General features: G+C 42.6%; 2 protein-coding genes across 2 annotated transcripts in view; one reads left to right on the top strand and one right to left on the bottom strand.

The window, feature by feature from the left end:
* Positions 1 to 19753, top strand: part of T265_11275 (hypothetical protein) — a gene marked incomplete at both ends in the record, with an annotated part of 139357 nt that overhangs the window by 35512 nt on the left and 84092 nt on the right. The window lies entirely within an intron of this gene.
* T265_11274 (hypothetical protein) overlaps positions 1499 to 19753 on the bottom strand; it is a gene marked incomplete at both ends in the record, with an annotated part of 78322 nt that continues 60067 nt past the window's right edge. The window contains 4 exons of the mRNA XM_009177888.1: positions 1499 to 2165; positions 2792 to 2877; positions 7653 to 7839; positions 16685 to 17029. Of these exons, the coding sequence (XP_009176152.1) occupies positions 1917 to 2165; positions 2792 to 2877; positions 7653 to 7839; positions 16685 to 17029 (867 nt within the window). The remainder of the gene's footprint in view (positions 2166 to 2791; positions 2878 to 7652; positions 7840 to 16684; positions 17030 to 19753) is intronic.

The following is a 19753-nucleotide window of genomic DNA, read 5'->3' as shown; positions in this document are numbered from 1 at the left end:
TTTAATTAGGATTTCGACCTAAGCGTGCCACTTTATGACAAAAAGCCGAGAGACGCCTACAGCTGTTTTATTTTTATTATCACCCATGAACTGCGCGTATCTCAACTACATCTCGGGAGTTTGCGTGTTCGAATCTCCCTGGAGTTTCGCGAAATGTGAACTACCGATGATTCACCGTAAGGATAAGACAGTCGCACAGTGCTCCAAGGCTTTCCAATATAAATTGGCTTGAATAAAATGATGAAATCTCCGTTGGAAATTCCCAAATCTCCTTGCATCATCAACATGCGAGTCACACTTCCGATTCCATATTTCATTTACGAACGAATTTAACGACCCCACTTGGCGAAAAATTCTGTCATCAATAGCATCTTGTCTGACAGCTTTGAGTGTGGGAAATTTACCAGCCTCGCTGGAGTTTTACTACCTCCGAATGCTGTCGCTCAAATTTAGTCAAAAATTGATTTGGGTTAACAAAAATTCTCAGCATTTCTTACAAAAATTGAATGACTGCTGCATCCAGTACTGATCCTTAGTTACTAGGTGATAGGGGTGCCAACATAAATGCCTTTTACTGAGTTGGGTCTTGTCACCTTCAGGAACATCTGATAAGAACCCAGCTTCGTGATCACTTCCGTAAGCATTCCATTGTTGAGTGATTTTGCCCAAACGGATGGTAAATTGTAATTGTTTTCAGTGAATTTACGTTCTACCGAGCGCAAATATACTTTACCACTGTTCTTGTCCTCATTGTACTGTTTTCCCCTTGTAAGTTATTACGCCTTCTTTGGTAGTAGATTCAATCAGTTCTTCGTTGATATAAGCTTTGCTTCTTCTCCCTCAAACCTGTAGTGTCTTCATAAGTACACTGATTTATACGTCTACATATTTGCTTCTAATTTGACCTGTAAAATTCAATACGCATCGGTTCTTCTTTGACATAAAACTCCATTTCCAGATTTGTAGATCTATTCTGTGCCGGACCATTTTACCGGTACTTGTCGATGACTTCGATATTGTGGTTCTGTTGCGCCGTTCAAAACGTCCGTGAATTCCTGACGGATTCAACAATAAACTTTCCGCAAAAAAGCTGCAAAAGAAGATAAATCTACCGTTAAGGTAGGAATCAAAATTGTTACTGTTATCATTTTTTTTAAAAGAGTGAATCCCAGTCATTAGAAGAAACAGATTTCTAGAAACTCCCAGAAGCGAGAAGGAATAATGTAGTGTTCTTTCTATCATGTTAGTGCTGACAGTGCATTTCCTGAATCACCTAACCAACACACACCTTTGCATACGCTACGCATGCTCTTCATTCGATTAATCAATAAACTTAACGTTTGTTTGTAACAATTAGCAATATGCTTGTTTTCCACTTTGGACGCCTGTTGGTTTTCCGCACTTCGGCTGTCGTCAGCTGTCCAGGTGCACCAGACCAATCACGTGATAGATCGATCGATTTTGCCGGTGCATTCAGGTGGTGGTTAGTCAGACTTTTTCGGATTAATCGATAACACATATTGCTGTCGTACGAACAGACAAATACATGGATGGAGCAAGTGGTACACTGAAAATAAGGCTGCATTGTAAAATTGTTTTTTATTCAGTTCTCCAGCGTATACATCCGACGTGAACAACTGGAGGCAGAGACGATGGGAACAAAACGTTGATATTTCGGTGTAAATTTTCGACTAAACGATAAGTTGTCTCGTCAAAGACTCAGATAGAGGAAGTATCCCCCAAATGACAACAACAAGTTGGACTGACGTAGAAAAAAAAGAAATGGTGGCATCCATCCAATGCGTACGTGGTAGACTAGCTGTGTGTGGTGTCAACCGTTTTGTATATCGGGACCCCATTCAAACAATCACAATTAAAGATAACAAAATAAAAAATAGAACAAGCTTTTTGTGTGTTCAACTTAAAAACCATAGAATAAAGCAGGAGAAAAAAAACAAATAAAGATAAACGACTCTTTCATTTTTCTTAGGATTGCAGCGTTTGTTTGCACAATCAGTTTCATTTTCCGCACTCAGGGCAGAAGATTCCATCCTCGTTGATGAGGAATCCTTTTCCCACGAGCGAATTCTTACACTTTGTGCAGTTGAAACAATCGGAGTGCCAGTGTTTATCCTCGAAAGTGATGAATTTACAACCACCAAAACCTGAAATGTAGGGGGAAATTTTGGACTCCGTAAGTTTATTTAATCAAGAGCATATATGAGTGACTTTCAACTCTTCATGGTAGAACAGTTTGGTGGCAGAAGCGCTTATCTCATCTTGCTATTGTGCAGAGGAGAAAGTTTCGTCTCTGTTGATATGATTGACTGATAGTGCTAAACGGAATCATTCTTAATATTACGTCAGTGGCAGCTTGTTCAAAATATTCATCATCGGACTTGTATTTGTGAAGCATGTGGAGTGGAACACAACGGGCGTGACTGGCCGATCACTCTATTAGTCTTTGAGTAGAAAGTGGGAGGTCGGATGCCCACATATGATCTATGAGCCCATGTCTCTGAATATTCGGTTAACAACAACATTTTGGGGCTCTCTTATTGCGGGAACCCCACTGTTCGCCCAGCCTCAGTATAAATTTGTCCTCTGGACTTGTATCAGTGAAATATATGGTGTAGGGCTTTTCCCCACATCCACTAATATGCTTGTTGCTGTGTCTAATGAGCTTGAGCTAGTTTAGTTAGGATTGCAGCGTTTGTTTGCACAATCAGTCTCATTTTCCGCACTCAGGGCAGAAGATTCCATCCTCGTTGATAAGGAATCCTTTTCCCACGAGCGAATTCTTACACTTTGTGCAGTTGAAACAATCGGAGTGCCAGTGTTTATCCTCGAAAGTGATGAATTTACAACCACCAAAACCTGAAATATAGGGGGAAATTTTGGACTCCGTAAGTTTATTTAATCAAGAGCATATATGAGTGACTTTCAACTCTTCATGGTAGAACAGTTTGGTGGCAGAAGCGCTTATCTCATCTTGCTATTGTGCAGAGGAGAAAGTTTCGTCTCTGTTGATATGATTGACTGATAGTGCTAAACGGAATCATTCTTAATATTACGTCAGTGGCAGCTTGTTCAAAATATTCATCATCGGACTTGTATTTGTGAAGCATGTGGAGTGGAACACAATGGGCGTGACTGGCCGACCACTCTATTAGTCTTTGAGTAGAAAGTGGGAGGCCGGATGCCCACATATGATCTATGAGCCCATGTCTCTGAATATTCGGTTAACAACAACATTTTGGGGCTCTCTTATTGCGGGAACCCCACTGTTCGCCCAGCCTCAGTATAAATTTGTCCTCTGGACTTGTATCAGTGAAATATATGGTGTAGGGCTTTTCCCCACATCCACTAATATGCTTGTTGCTGTGTCTAATGAGCTTGAGCTAGTTTAGTTTTAAACATTTTCGAAAAATGCTCTCTGATGATGGTGTTCTTCGCTAGTCCAGCTTCAAGTTCTCTCCGCGTAACTGCGACCATCACAGAACTTCATGAAGTTGAGTAAGGAGAGGTTCAACTCTGAAGTGACTGGGGTATGACAGCTGAGAGCAATAAGTTTGAGCCCCTTCGCCGCACCTTCTAACAAACTCGACCATTATCGAGGGGTCGTCAAAGCAAAGAGGACCTATGCAGATTTTTGACGTAATCCACTACTCATAAGGTTGCTGAAATTTATTTTTTGATCGGTTTCACCCTTCTTTGGGCGAAGGGCGAACCCAGTCGTGGGCCGCGAAGAATTTTCAGCAGCCTTATGAGTGGTGCATTACGTCTATACGTGTATCGCGATGTCTCGGCTATCGTACCATCTGAAACATGAGACGGCCTGGTGCAACACATTCAGCTGATTAAAAACACCATAAACGAGAGATCCAGCTGGGTCTCGGATGAGTCTCTCAAAAAACCCAAACTGGTTTGAAAATGAGTATATTTCGCCATGAAGTCCCTTCCCCTCTGACATGTTTCCTCTTGTCTAGACGGAGTGCCCCAGCGTATGCAAACCAGAATCAAACTCGCGATGGCTCACACGGAAAGCTGTGGGATAATGACGGGGATGCTTCTAGCAAATTTAATAGCAATCCAGCTTTGCTGTTGTGATTCTGCTATATAGCGGTCATGCAACATAATCTGAGTGTACGTAAGATTAGGCTTCTTCCTCTGTAGAAGTCAGCATGAACGGTTCCCTCAAGAGGAACCCTGCAAAGTGTCAACTGAAGAAAACACTTTTTCTGGGAATGGATCATGCCTGACGCATCTATCTCCCTAAGTCGTATACAGATGATTTATTCAGTGTGCCCAGAATAAAATATCCACAAATTATGAACTAATTTAAGTAAACCTGGCTAGATTGGGTATGCATTTCCGTCTAATATACTGTTGATCTAGACTGTCTGACGACTGGTAAGTAGGTAGAATGCCATCTTTTGTTGAAACAGTAAGCGATCACCTAGGATTACCTGTAAACGACTAAACATCAAAGCTATACGTTAATTGGAGTTTTATATTCCAGAGTTAACTGTTATCCAAGAAACCAAGCGATGCGAAAACTCGCATCATTATTATTAACCATTATGCTTGATCTAACTGGAAGCCGGCTGTTCCAGATGGAGCCACTGCCTGAGCTGGTGCTCCGTGTAGAGGGAACGTCTGGTGTTGCAAATTAGTCGACTGAGCGTATCATACTCTGTACAACGAATTAAGAACAATCTAACTAGGTAGAACTGTCTACACACATGCAGGCTATAAGTGGGACAGTGGGTAACGTCTTCGAATTTTGTACGAAGAAACGAGGATTTGTATCCAAGTTAGCGAATCCGAAACTGATACTAGCGAGCTTACCGAAACAGATACCTGGCAGCTTGGCAAAAATTTTCAATCTTCCAGCTAATATTGCTAACCTTTTGCTCTTATTCTACATGATTAGTTATTAATTTACGAGAAAATATGGTGGGATGCAGCAAACAGGTCATACATAAAGAGAGGTGATAATGTGACCGTAATCTGGATGGGTCTTGGCTGATTGCATGCTCCGAATTGAGAGTATACGATGCCCACAACTACTAGCGAGGACTCAGCAGGACGTCTTTGAAGTTTACCGTTGCGTTCCGCCATATTTCAGAACATCCGTTTAATGATACCGATGTAACGGTGGATAGGGCGAGATCGCCCTAGTGGTTAGAGCACGAATGTACTGACCGCAAGGTCCGTGGTTCGAACCCGATCTCTGCCTCTTGACTTTTCCTGTCTAGGCTTGGGCGACTTGGCAGTATCCTCGCCGTCGTGCAACCTTCGGTTAGGCACCGAAAGGATGTTAGAGTTGTGTACGATTTTAGCGGTGGATACTACTGAGGAGGCGTGCGAGTAGTATGTGATTTCTCACAAATCCGCTTCGCGTCTCTTGAAAAGTGAAATATCTTACGGACTTTGTGCGATTGTTTTGTAGCATTCGTTTGCATTTGAGTGGTAGTCAATGAATATCCAGGAGAGTTCAGGAAGATGCATTCAAAGAGAGGACGGATAATCAATTTTTTTTAAACAAGATGCATATGAGAGTTTTGCTTCCCTGTCCTATAGTCTGTAACTGTTCATTTGGTGTTTCGGCAGCTAAGGCTTCTTCTTTTCACCGGTAGGTCCAACACACGCCTGGATCGTCCTAAGAGATTCCTTTCTGATGATACCAATCCACAAATCCATTCCACAACATACCCAGGCACTTACTGCATTAAAATTCACCGGGTTTACTGGTTGTTGCATTTCGACGGATTTTACATGCCAGTCGTGAAGTAAACAAACTGTGCTTTTATTCTAGCGCGGTTAAAGACAAGTTATTATTTATCCTTCTCGCACAAGTTGGACATTTTGTGATGCACGTGTGTCGAACCGAAAACCTACCTCAAGGAAGGTTAGACCATTCTGTAGCGATTAATATGTGCTCGTACATAGCAAAACGGAGCACCTGCTGTATGCACCTGTTTTCCAAATTCTAATCAATCAAGTTGTTCCAAAAACTTCACAACCTACCACCAGCTGTCATACTGATTAGAATCGCTTTCGGACAGCAACGAAACACTATCATGCATGCATATTCTCACCATTATCGTTGCGGCACCAAACATCACGACAACTGCGAATGTGTAAGTCACTTAGCCATTCTCATCCCCATGTTTCTATCAAACAAGAACTCAAACGACTTGCCATTTCAGTCGGTATTTGCGAGTTTTTTGAGTAAATTTTTGCTTATTTGTATAGAGACACAACAGTGCGTTTCGGTAATCACGTCCTGGCTTGTAATGCGTTCTCTAATCAGAGCAGCCAGCAAATCTCTGAGGTATAAACGTACACTACGCCTTGGCGGTTAAAAGGTTGGGTCGATTTAAATGAAACCAGAGAATTGAAGCTCTGAGAAACCTGATAACTAATGATGACGATAGATTTCCTGAAAAAATATCACAATTTTGTAATCAAAGCAAAAGGACTTCAGTGTAACCATCGCTCGTAGTTTACTTAAGGAAATAGCGTGACTTCAACTGGTTGAGTTTTATTATATCTACACAATTTGTCAGCAAGTATTGTCCATGGAGGGAACCACTTTGTTCAAATCGCAAAAATAGAACTGACTCATTGCGACGAGGCAATAAGAAGGCTGATGTAAAGCAGATTCGCTTGAACAAACTTATCAAAGATTTATGAATATCCCAATTTAGTGTACAGACTCAGCGTTAACAGTCACGAGACCCAGAGAAAAACAGGATTCCTGCAGTCTATGTTATTGTTTAGTTGATTGTAAACTGGATGACGGACTACTCTTCGCTGTCTATTTCAATCGGTTGGCTTATTTGCTCAAGGATGCGTGACACCTGAGATTACCAGGAGATCTACTGAAACGTATTCATAAAACCCATACTCTCGGGTGAAGACAGGTGAGCCCAACATTATTACTTTTCGGGTCAGATCCTACTTGCTTTTATCCTGTCATCTCGGGGAATAAGGTAGTTTTTTAAACGAATCTCAAGATATTCTGATGATGACAACGCCCTTTGACTGCATGAACTAAAATATCTGTCAAACTTGATTGCATTGATGCAATAAACAAGGCGAAGTCGTCAAAAAGTGTAACACGTTTTTCACATTTAAAGGTATCCGTGTAACTGAATTTGAATTCTAAGTCAAGCTACGTCTATTCTAGTATTGATTTGAGTCTGTAACCACAGGGTGATTTCATCGCTTTTGCATTCACTGCCTGCTGTGCCAAAAAACATATGCTTGAAATGAAGAAACCTCTCAGTCTATCACCAATGATTAGTGGTTTCTGAAAAGGTTAAATAGTGTGGCAACATCAATCATGATCTCAAACAGTCAGGTACAGGAAAGAATACCATTTTTAAATGTCGTTAAAGAAGGGAAGCGTAGAAGAATCAAGTGACCCTGTACAGCTCCGGAATAGGCTGTTTCTAACGAACTACTTACATTACAAGGCCGAAAATGCGTATACATAGGACATTTGTCAATTTTAATGGTCGTCCGGTCGACCAGGCCCATGCCTTCCTGATAAATGGACGCGCTTTTATATGATTACCACATATCCATCAATAATTCCGGAAATATAAATACATCCGGTTCACAAATGACCTCCAACTCACCACTGATGGGTTTAGTGCACTGCGCGCATCTTTTCGCGAAAAGTTCTGTGTAGCAGTCCGCGCAGTATGGCTTATCATCTTTGGAGGTGAACTTCTGTCCTGACAATTCCGCATTGCAGTTCACACATAGGAAACAGGTCTTGTGCCAAGGTTGACCCTTGTAGGTAACGCCCCCCTTTTGAATTGGCTGTGAAAAGAAATGGACAGGAAGGGAGACTGGTCACTTTTTGTGGTATGTGAGGAAGTCCATTGTACTAAGGGGTCATATTTTGTACTCAATTCCTGAACATATATCCTAGTGACAAAGCATTAAACTAAATTCCTTTTGGCATCTAATTATTTGATTTGAAATGATAAATAATAAAGTATTCTTCTACAGATATTATTGTCGTTTATTTTCAAGAGCACAATCCATCCACCAAAACCAAGCACGAGCGATAGATGTGAAAGGACGTACAGAGGAGAGTATTAGATTAGACGAGGGAACTCTCCCATTCGAAGGCATGTGAGTAATACTTCCAGTCAGACAAGGTGGTTTCCAAGGTATGCACGAATGTTTGGTATGAAAATATACGTTAAAAAACCAGTAACCGAAGAGACAACAAACGATGATGAATGCTATTCAAGGCACAGTAAGCGCCAGCCAGTCAAGACTCGCAAATCAGCCTCACAGTGTCCGTCATAAAGGGTCAAATGTGAAAATCAATGGCCGGAATGTACATTCAGTGCCGTGTACCATGTATTAAAGCGTCGTAAGTACATAGAGATCCAAAAATGATGAGCAACTGGCAGGTTAATTTGATACGTTGGAAACAAGGGCGATAAAAATTTGAATTCTGCGCCCAACAGGTGAGACTCGAACGAACAAAGGCCGCAAGTGGTGATCCATAAAGCTTCACCAACCATAAGTGTAGCAAGCTCAGTCAAAGATGCATACGCACCGCCGCTGTTTTTTTCACTCACAATTTCGGGCAGTTGAATTTCACGAAGTTTGGATACTTCCTGGTAAGTTAACAACAGGAAGTTGTGATCAGCAACCAGATTTAAACTCCTAAAAGTTTCCAAAAGGTGCAGAGTTAAGGGAAAGAAGCAGCAAAATCATTCGACGCTTTAATTTTCAACCGGAACTTCCCTACTGAGTGATGTAAATAATTGCAGTTCCAATAACATATTAGATTTAGGTCAGAAATGATGAAAAATGCTGAAATTCGTCGATATCCTGTCAACAAAGTCTACCTGGCGGATATCTGTCTATTCAAATCTGTACCCGTCTGTCACCAGAGAATTTGGAAAGTTTACCCCCAGATCAATTTTGATAGCCTTAAACTGAAATACTGTGTCTCCCTCATACGTTTGTACTTCTAATTATCAAGTGGATATCCCTTATGGTAAGTCGGGCAATTTCACGAAGTTTGGATACTTCCTGGTAAGTTAACAACAGGAAGTTGTGATCAGCAACCAGATTTAAACTCCTAAAAGTTTCCAAAAGGTGCAGAGTTAAGGGAAAGAAGCAGCAAAATCATTCGACGCTTTAATTTTCAACCGGAACTTCCCTACTGAGTGATGTAAATAATTGCAGTTCCAATAACATATTAGATTTAGGTCAGAAATGATGAAAAATGCTGAAATTCGTCGATATCCTGTCAACAAAGTCTACCTGGCGGATATCTGTCTATTCAAATCTGTACCCGTCTGTCACCAGAGAATTTGGAAAGTTTACCCCCAGATCAATTTTGATAGCCTTAAACTGAAATACTGTGTCTCCCTCATACGTTTGTACTTCTAATTATCAAGTGGATATCCCTTATGGTAATTCCCTTGGTCTCTCTTGTCAAACGACTTTTTCGACTCACTGGGTGAGATCTGGCAGAGTACACCACATGCCACGATAATGGTAGAGAGGCAGCCAAAAGGTGTACTTTTAGCTGGACATATTTGATGTCCAGTCTAGCTGTTTGAGATAATACGTTCCTACCGCGTCTTGTCTAGGGCGGACGCAGCCAGCGTAAACTAAGTGAGCACTAAGCTCTACTGTTGAAGATACAACAGATCGTGGTAAGACAAATCATGGCATAAATGTACTACACATAATACTCAGAACAGATCCAACCAGATGTACAATATTCATCTGCCTCCGCTAAACACGGTGTGAGCATGTCTAGGAAATTAAACCCGTTTCACACGGAAATGGCTGTGCACAGTTCTGGATCCCGCTTAGTAAAACGAACAAGCTACCTGGAAGAAATGCCTTGAGAGTTACTATCACACATGTCAAATTAGTGAGTTAGATTCATTTATATAAGAGGCATGTCAATATTACCATTGCAACCGACCAAAATTGTTCCACGGTAAGCTACCCAAGCCAATGCGCCAACCGAATTAGACAAGCAAACTTGGGTGATGCTTGGACAGAACAGAGCTGAAATTGTTCAAGAAATATGTGCCATTTAACGCTGAACACATTAGATGACAGTATGCGTCCTACCTCTTCGACGTCCCTCCTAAAGAAGTGTTCTTCTTTTGAAAGGGAAAAGAGTTTAATGATGTCAAATGTTAGAGGTGCTGTGCACGGTTCTTCAACCAGTCTGGCGTGGGATGCTAGTTCCTTTTCGTGTAGCAGCTCTAACAGTCTGTCTCAGACAACCTGAATAGTACTCAGCTACAGAGGATGTTGCAGGTAAATACTTCCTTAGTTGGTGTAAAGGCTCGTTTTCGGCTGACTGGTCAGTCCGGAATGTCTTTGTCTAAGACTAACACAAACCACTCCTCAAGTCTAACTCATCAAGGTGTAAATTTGTGGCCGTCGGCTGTGGGTGGTTGATGCTGCTTGGGACAACTGAAGCCAGCTTTAAAATCAAGGAGCAACTAAAGCTGTTTTGGTATTGTCATCAGAAATTTGTAGATCAGAGAGATTAGACCTCGAAGCCTTGCGGTTAGTGGTTGAACAATGTGTCAACCTGCTGAGACTCGCTGGTCAGCAACGTGATCAGCTGTCACTCAGATGGAAAATAGCTCCAATCCCCGTTCAGATTCATCAAATGTCTATGGTTCACAATGATAACGGAACACCTGAACACGGTTTCCCGGGTTTCATAATAGTTTAACCCACTTATACAATGAGTTGTTGGCTGGAATTTCCAAGTCTCCACACTACCAACAAATCATAAGTAATATGCTCAGGAAGGAAATAACCCCTTCTATCCTTCTATCCTTCTATCCGGGAGCAGTCAGTCAGGGCAAGATCGAGTGATGTGAGTTGCATGATCACAGGAGATATATTCCGTCGAAGTGTAATTAAATGACGTTGCTGATCAGCCACAAGTGACCAAATATTACATAATTAAACTGGTAACTGGGAGGTCGCGGGTTCGGATCATCGTGAGATGGGGCGAGATAGCCCAAGTGGTTAGAGCGCGAATTTACTGACCTTAAGGTCCGTGGTTCGAACCCGACCTCTGCCTCTCGACTTCCCCTGTCTAGGCTTGGGCAACCTGGCAGTATCCCAGCCATCGTGCAGTTTTCGGAGGGGGGGGGCTTGAGATGCATACTGCCGATGATTCGCAACAAGCATGAAATATGGTTCTCAATAAGGATGAAACAGATATGCATTGCCCCTCGGCTCTTCAGTGTTGACTTATTGGGCAAACACACTGCTAAACAGCCACTCTTGGCCAAGTGGTTAGGTGTCTAACCACTGGCTGGGTTCGAAACAGTTTTACGGTGCTTCAGTATAAAATTGGCTTCACTGATAGGATGAAATCTCTACTGAATATGGCCAAACCTCCTAACATTATTATGAAGGAACGGTCAGATGTTCAAGCTACTAGCCGGGGGTGGCGGCTTCGTAGGATGGACACTGATGATGATTCTCAATAAAAACGATGCAGTTCTACCGTATCACTCTCGGCTGTTAAGCCTAGACTGACTCCACCTACATGACGAAACTTTAATTGAAAGCACACAACAGTTGTACAGCACCTCTCAGACTTTCAGTAACGTTTGGTGTCAACTGTAGGATGAAACCTGTTCAAAGTCAGCGACTACAAGAGATTCAAAGGCTGCTAACAAGGAATTTCCCTGTTGACATAGAACGCTGGGTACATCATTTCCAGTGCCATATGAAGAGTTTGTGTTGTTGAGCGATTGCTGGAGCCTATCAGCAATGTCTAATTTAGGATATGACCAGTGGAAACAGTGGCGACAAACTGCAATGAAAAGGAGCTTCCAAAAAGAACTAACACATATTCACACTTTAGCGAGTTCTGTCCAATGTAGATGGTGAGATTCTCGTTGTAACGAATAGTTGGGGAGCCAAACTGGAAAACTCCCATCGTAAGAGTATCGGATACTTAAAGGGATCCACAAAATGTGGAAATAAAATTAATTACTCAACATTTTCCAACCCCTGCTATCGGAAGAAAGAAACCCGTTGGGTCCGCATCAGGCGCTAATCTCACCAAAACTGTGCATGGTCATCTGATTGTTCGCGTAACGTGACCTCGTCGCTGAAGGCTGTCATGCTAGAAAACCTGCATTTCATACCGTTTTTTTACATATGCCAAGGTAGGTTCACCGTACACGTCTTAATCTAGTCCGCTGTGGTTTTTTCGTTACTGAGCTCGATGACACTGATTTGTCTGCAAGCTAATACCCTGCGAAACGAAATTCAGATATAAACAATATTTGGAATTGCGTTTTTTATCCTTGACTCAGTGATGTTGCACCGAGATGATACGTCTGCAGTCATTTCGCCTTTGTCGACACGGCGCAACTAATTGTACTCAACTGTTCTAAAAAACCTGTGATGACCGATTGGCCGGGCATAGACGACGAGTGAAAGTGATCTGAAAGACGGTGTGCCTGTAAGACTCATGGGATATACCAGTGTTCTGTCCATCTTAAAATATCAAGCGAATCTAGAGCACATAGTCAAGACCAATAAACTGAGCCCAGCGGTCGAGCTGGCCAAGATAGATCCGAGCTCATTGTGTGCTGTTGCGCGGAGCATCAAGAAATTCAAATGTTACCCCCGAAACGCTGACGACTGCACTGTGGTTGGCATCACATCAACTGCTCAAAAGATAAAAAGATAGAGAACTAAGGGGAAGCCATTCTAGAACAATCGAGCTGGGCTCACACTCAAGTTGTGTTGCCATGCCCTTATTCGAAAATATACTTTGTCTTGCATGGTAAGGTAGCAACGAACCTTCGGTCGAAAGCTGGACTGTGGCTCAGTTCCTCACATGAAAATTCAGTTCACCTTCTCGTGCGTACCAGTCTACGGGCACATTTTTCGGGACAGTGGATGTGTCTGGAGAGGAAGTAACTTTGACAATAAGAACAAACATATTCCACAGAGGGCACAAATGTACGTCCAGTTTTTCAGTCTGTCCAAACCCCTGGTTGGAATGCCACCCTGTCGACTCCGCACCACTCTCCACTACTTTTCTTCAGTGCACAGAATCGTGTGTACTGCCATTCGCAGAGGCGAATGCTATTGCCAGACTTAAATGAAGCACGTGCGTAGGATCTTTGGACTGAGACGCTTGAACGGTCAATCCGTTGGCCTGGCTTTTGCCAAGTTCTCATAATCGCTTTTTGCATCATCTTTATGAACACAGTTCCCGTGTTTCAGTTGATCCGGCAACAGAGAACTCATACAAAGTGTGCGTTTCATTAATCTCAGCGACAGTTGAACATCAAAGGCACAGCAGCTAGTGACGTAAGTCAGAAAAACATTGGGCTGGTTTGCAGGAAGCTGTTTTTTGAGAATCAAATGCTAGCTTTGTTAGCTGAGACACATGGAATTTACAATGTACTCTATTTATTTGACTGTCCGCGCCTTTTGAAATCCAACCAAGCCAGTGCTGAAGAACTGTTTAATGAACGAGTTCGGGTTATGGACGATCCAGCTCCTGAATGCTTCTGTCTGCTAGCTTCTATCAGTTGAGACGGTACCAAATCAAATCAGTACATTTCCCAGGACGATCGCCTGCTGGTGTAAGGGTGGATACTACTGATGGGTTTGCGAATAGTATGTTTTCTCGTAAATCCGCTTCGTGTCTCTTGAAAAGTGAGATCTTCTACGGAGTTTGTGGAGTCGTTTTGTAGCATTTGCTTGCGTTTGAGCGACAGTCAATGAATATCCAGGGAAATTTAGGAAGACGTGTTCAAGGCGATGTGTATTCAGTTTTCGTAAACAAGATGCGTATGTGAGTTTTGTTTCCCTGTCCAATAGTCTGTAACCGCTCGGTTGGTGTTCTACAATGTGAACTTCGCAGAGAAAGCCTTCTTCCTTTCACTGGTAGTTCATGAACCAACGGACGTAGAAACTATGGATCCATCAAAGCCTTTTGTAGATTCAGTCTGTTTGAAGTAAGGACTGTGTAGTTTTTCTTCGATCGTCGATTGGATGCAGTTGTGCAGCGTTGGATGAGACTGAGTTTATGCCATTTGGTCTTTCACCCAGTCTGGCACAGACTACTGTTTGTATACTGTTTGTGTATAAGTAATTCCTGATAGTTAATTCTTTAATCACTGTTGTTTCTTCCTGACGTCCCTACAACTGACGATCGTAGTATAAAATCTTTCAGTTTCCCACTATGTAGCAGGCTACATTTGGGCAATGTGTCCTGGACGCATGTTCTTTAGAGGGCTCGTATCGGCTTCAGTAGGCTCATTGTAACCAGTTCCCACTGCATCCAAACTCTTGTTGGACAGCTATAATCTGGCTTTGTAATATTTTACCTGTATCCGCCAGGAAATTGATGGCTGCATCCAAAATATCGGTATATAGAATGTGGTCGACATGGTCGCGCGAGGCTTTGAGGCAATACCTACCCAGATGCTTCATCGAACCTCTGCACAAGTGGCTTTCTGAAGTCACGTCAGAGCTAAACAACGTGTCTTTTTGATGATAACGCCAGTCAGTAGAGTTTCTCCGTGTAAAATCCATCTTGTGTTTTGTTTCCGTTGATCCAAGTTGCTGGGCACCTTTATTCGTAAGGTCGTGTGTTTTCATCACATCGACATGATGCAACACAAAATGTCGCAACCTTAGCTACCCAGTTAAACTGTGTGCCGAAATCACGTTGCCGATATACTGTCCTGGAATATGACAGTATATATGGTGTGGTCTTGTCAAGGGACTGTGAGAGGCAAGTAGGCTTAAGGATGTGTAGCGTCCATGCGTACGTCATTCTGGTGTAAATGGTCAGAGACATATCAGGAGCAGCAAAAACGTATTCCCGAGATAGGATTGTTAAGGTGCAGTTGCCTGTGTTGGAAGGCTGAGTCGTTTTGTGACCTCTCATGACCTACGTTTCTCTCTCGGCTTACAGGTTGGCCAGAGTAGCAAGGCCTCAGAAGATGCAGCTTGGTCCAAATCTCATGTGAATACTAACTACTGGTGGTGTCTGATGTTTCGGAGACAGTGTTGCACCAATTTTTACCTAATCGTATTAAGCACAACAGCGGACGGTTGTTTCTATTTGTTTTGGAGTTCACCACATGTGCTTGCAAAAATCTAACCAATCATAGCTTTTACAAAGGTGCTGTTTGTGTAGTTAACAGGTCCAATTTACCACAAAGGGTTTCTCGTAAGCTTGGTAGAACCCATATTTTCACTCATCCCGCCCCGTCTCACCCTTGTCGCAAATCGTTATTTCCTGTGCGCATAAGATTCGTTCGGAACCGTCGTTTAACTCTAGTTAAAACCAATTTATTTGCGAGTCGCTTGTTGCTTCGGATTCCTTGGTACGATATCATTTAATAGACCAAATTAAATTTCCAAATTTACTAAGTATAGGGGGTACGGGATTTCCAGCGAGATATCCAATTAGTTGACCTAGTATGCGACTGCTTCGGGCGACCTGAGATGAGCTGCTGTGGTCAGGTGGCCTGCTCTATTTATTCAATCTTGAGATTTCGCTTTCCTTGTGAAATTACCAAGCTCTGTTCACTTTTCAATGAAGAGATTGTTCTATGAGGGCTAGCTGTGGTTACAGCAAGGCTTGATGTTTGGCACCAGAATCCCCACCGTGACTATGGAAAACCTGTCTTGAAGATCTCTTTTACATTTGATGCGCCGGGACTACTAAATTCTTACCACGTAGGTTAATCTCTTCAAAGCCTTCTGAAAGATCTTGTCCTCGGAAAATACATCAAAAAGCATTTCACCACTTTCGAAAAGAACACATACAGCAAATATGATCATTCTCTTGAAGATCAAACACACATGACAGAGCTGCGAAAATAAAGTGTGCATTATTATAGTCGTTTATTTCCTACAAGCTCCTTTTGGAGACAGAAAGTTGCCCTGTTCAGGGTCAACAATAGGAGAAACGTGTTACTGAATTAAACTAAGATGCGTGAGTGACTCGTTGGTATGTGTTCGGATATCTTGCCTCGCACCTTCGCCAGAGCCTTTGGGTAGTGAGCTCGTCACGTTATCAACTTTTGGTGAAACGAATTCCATAGCCTTCACTAAGGTCACCTCATCAATTGCAAAAGGAGTTTTCAACAGGGTTATATCTTCGTATTTTTATGCTATTAGTCGAGTGTTTGACCGGGTCCCTTTATTCGACATTTCTATTCTCAGTACTTCTAACCTATGCTGCACTATCCGCTAATCAATTTCAGTGGCTAAATGCCCAATACTACCTCAACGCGCCCACTAGTTGATCAATAATCCAAGCCGTTCTAATCGATCAGTAACATTCACCTGACTCTCATGAAGACGCGATCGTGCCTACTTGTAACAAATTTGTATATTCACATAAAAATTGAAGGGAAATGCCGTAGGCTTCAGATAGTTTTGAGGCAAATTGTGTTCTAAACCGTTTAATGGATCGTCCGTTCTCTACTTTGTTTCTTGAAAGTATGACGCAGTTTTCCCTAAGTTTCAAATTTCCCAACATCTGAATAACTAGGCCTCACGCACTTCTTTGTTCCATTCATCACCACACAATGGGTCATACAATCAATCGATCAATTTACAGGTATGTTCTGAAAGATTGCTTTTTCTTACTCACCTTGTTGCACTTGAAACAACGCTGCGAGTATTTTTCTTCGTAACAGGGCACACAAACCACGCCATTGTCTTTCGGAACAAAGCTCTTTGTTCCCAGCGGCTGCTTGCACTCAAGACATGTGAAGCATTCCTCATGCCACGTGGAGCCTTTGTACTCGTACTTTCGTGAACCAGCTTTGAAGATTTTATGGCACCCGTCGCAGCGCGGAGAGAACTTCTCGTCATAGCAGTCCGGGCAGTAGAGGTCAGAATCTTTGGTTGTAAAAGGTTTGTCAGCCAATGAGGCTTTGCATTCACTGCAGAAGAAGCATCGTTCATGCCAATGTCTTTCTTTGAAGGACAAATCCTGTGGTAGTAAACGAAATCGCGTAAAACGGAAATCATGAGTCATAAGAAAACTGGGTTCAGGAATGCCTTTGTACTAGAGAAACACACTGATCGTGAACCAAGTACTATGAACTCTTATAACTGACCGCATCTTCAATTAATCTGTTTACACAACCGTTCAGTTGAGGGTGAAAGTTTTTTCGACATGAGACTGTGATACCTAGGTGAAGTGATAGCTGTCTTCAAAGCCGAACCGCGCACTCGAAAAACTACCCATGACAAGTTCTGCCGAAAAACTTCTTGTCCATTGCCACTTTTGGCAGAAAATAGGTAAGTTGATCGTGATGAACATTTCTGACGTTTTTATGAATGAGATGAAGTATATTCTTGTTAACTGTTGTATTGATGTTTACAAACGGCCATTCACAGGCTTTGACTCTTATCGGCGAGGTGCAGACGTCAAATACCTTTGAATACACTCATTTTGAAACACTTCGCACCTAAATGTTGCCAAAGTAATATTTCTAGCTGACTTTTTATTTTCACTATTTGCTTCGACGCGTCCCGTCCACTTGGTCTGACAGTAACTGGATGTAAACAGACCAGACCAGTCATGAGTGAATTACGACTAAGACCCTTGGAAAGTTTAATATTTAAACATATTTGTTGATCTCAAGGGGCGCACACCAACGTCAACCTGTGGGGCGTGGTGGCCAAATCGGTAAAGCACGAATTTACTGACCGGAGGATCCAACATCTGCTTCTCGACTTTCCCTGTCTAGGGCGAATTTACTGACCGGAGGATCCGACATCGACTTTCCTTGTCTAGGCTTAGGTAACCTGGCAGTATCCCAATCCTCGTGCAACCTTGGGGTGGAATGGCAGTTAGGCACCGAAAGGATACTACAGCTGAACGATTTTTTTCAACCTGTGGGGCATACACTACAGCTGGATCCCGAGGAGAGCGGTTGACTCATCAGGAGTGTCCGGATCAATAATTTCGGGCTGCTAACTATGGATCACGTGTTCAAGGCCGGTCTTTTGATTTGACCAGTCCGCGGACTAAAATTGATAATCTTCTGACTACTGGTGATCAAACACAAGTCCTACTGCTAATTCATCAGGTCTTGCAGTAACAAGATGACAGCAGTCGGATTCAGCAATGGATTGATAGACCAGGATATTACGTGAGCTATGCGGGAGTTTCTCACTACGGCATATATTTCTGTACGCACACCTTAGGCTGTTAGGTCATCCACATTTTCTCATGCGCTTTCACGTTGCTCACCGCTGACAAAATGGATGAAAAAGCATAAGAAAGAAGTGAACGAATGACTGTGATGGTCGTTGTTGGATATGCGTGCTCCGAAATCCCATTTAAATCAGTGATCTATCCATAAAGTACAGAAAAGTAAAGGTCTAATGATTTCCGTTGAATCAGTAAAGTTTGACAACAGTCGCCACCCTCAGGGGAATTATAGCAATGAGTGGAGTTGCTTTACGGGTTGAGGTGTGCCTTGTATGTCTTGGTGAATCAAGTGCTTGTGTTCTGATGCACAGTGAATTCTGTTAAAGGGGAAAGTAGAGCTCATCAGAGACAAAAAACATTTTGGGAGTATAAAACTCTTTGCGTATTCATTCATCCATACATTTCGTCACGTTGAATTGTAGAAAGAAGCATATCTTGCTTTACAACACGACCTCTCCTCCAGTGTTAAAAACACAAACTCTTCAAAGCACAACCGGATGGATTACGTCATTTTCGAGAAAATGTGCCCTAAGAGCAAACCGAACATCAACAAATAGTAACGTGGCTTCATACTTTGGCCATTGAAATAATCATCATCATCATCATCATCGACAGCATGACATCAGTGTTCAACACCAATGCTTCACTGCCGTACAAACATGATTTACTTGAAAATCTCATAGAAACTGACAACAAGAACGCCACTGACATCGGTTGACAGCCATAACTCGTAGTGTCCCCAACCAGGCACAGTGAGGATCACGCGGTCCCTATCCTGGAAGTCGAGTAGCGCCGACAGCACCCAAGCGTTTCGTGATCTTCTTCATACTCCTCTGCCAAGTTAAGGGTTGGCCATCTCTCTGCTTACGCCATTCTGAGTTGGGCATGGAAAACGGCACTCTTCGGCAAACGATGGTTAATGAAAAACTCATTTGAAGCGCACACCTCCTTGTTCGTTTATTTACGGGGACATTTTTTCAGTTGAGAGAAGTCCTCCGTGTGACTAGGCTCCCGTAAACTTAGAACATCTTTCCCCACTAGAATGTCCTCTATTTCCGTAAACAGCACTTTGGCACACGTATCTGAGCTTTGAATACTAGAATCAGTCTACGAAATCACCATTACCTCAAGAGCATAGAATAAAACTCGGTAGAGTCTACAGGGGTCTCAAAAACGCCCTGGGACTCCTGTTTACGTCGAAAACAACGTGAATTTTCAAGAGAATTTCCTACATTTGATGGCTTCCTCATTATGACGTTACGGTTGGGAACCTGCGTCACTCGGCTTTCAGTGTGACCTTTATTACGGAAGATGTCATGCGGCTCGCACACGCTGTTGTCTGACAGGCCTCTGGACACCGCTGGCTGGAGATTGCGTGCATTCGTCCTACTTTCCCCGATACTTCCCATCTGTCGAGTTGCATTGCGAGACCATGTCATAACACAGCAAATTACCAAATCTCCTCTAACCAGCATCAATTTATGAGAAGTTCAG

The sequence above is a fragment of the Opisthorchis viverrini genome (genome assembly GCF_000715545.1).
Source record: "Opisthorchis viverrini unplaced genomic scaffold opera_v5_466, whole genome shotgun sequence".
Lineage (NCBI taxonomy): Eukaryota > Metazoa > Platyhelminthes > Trematoda > Opisthorchiida > Opisthorchiidae > Opisthorchis > Opisthorchis viverrini.
Note: the sequence above shows the minus strand (reverse complement) of the source record. Positions and strands in the feature narration are given on the sequence as shown.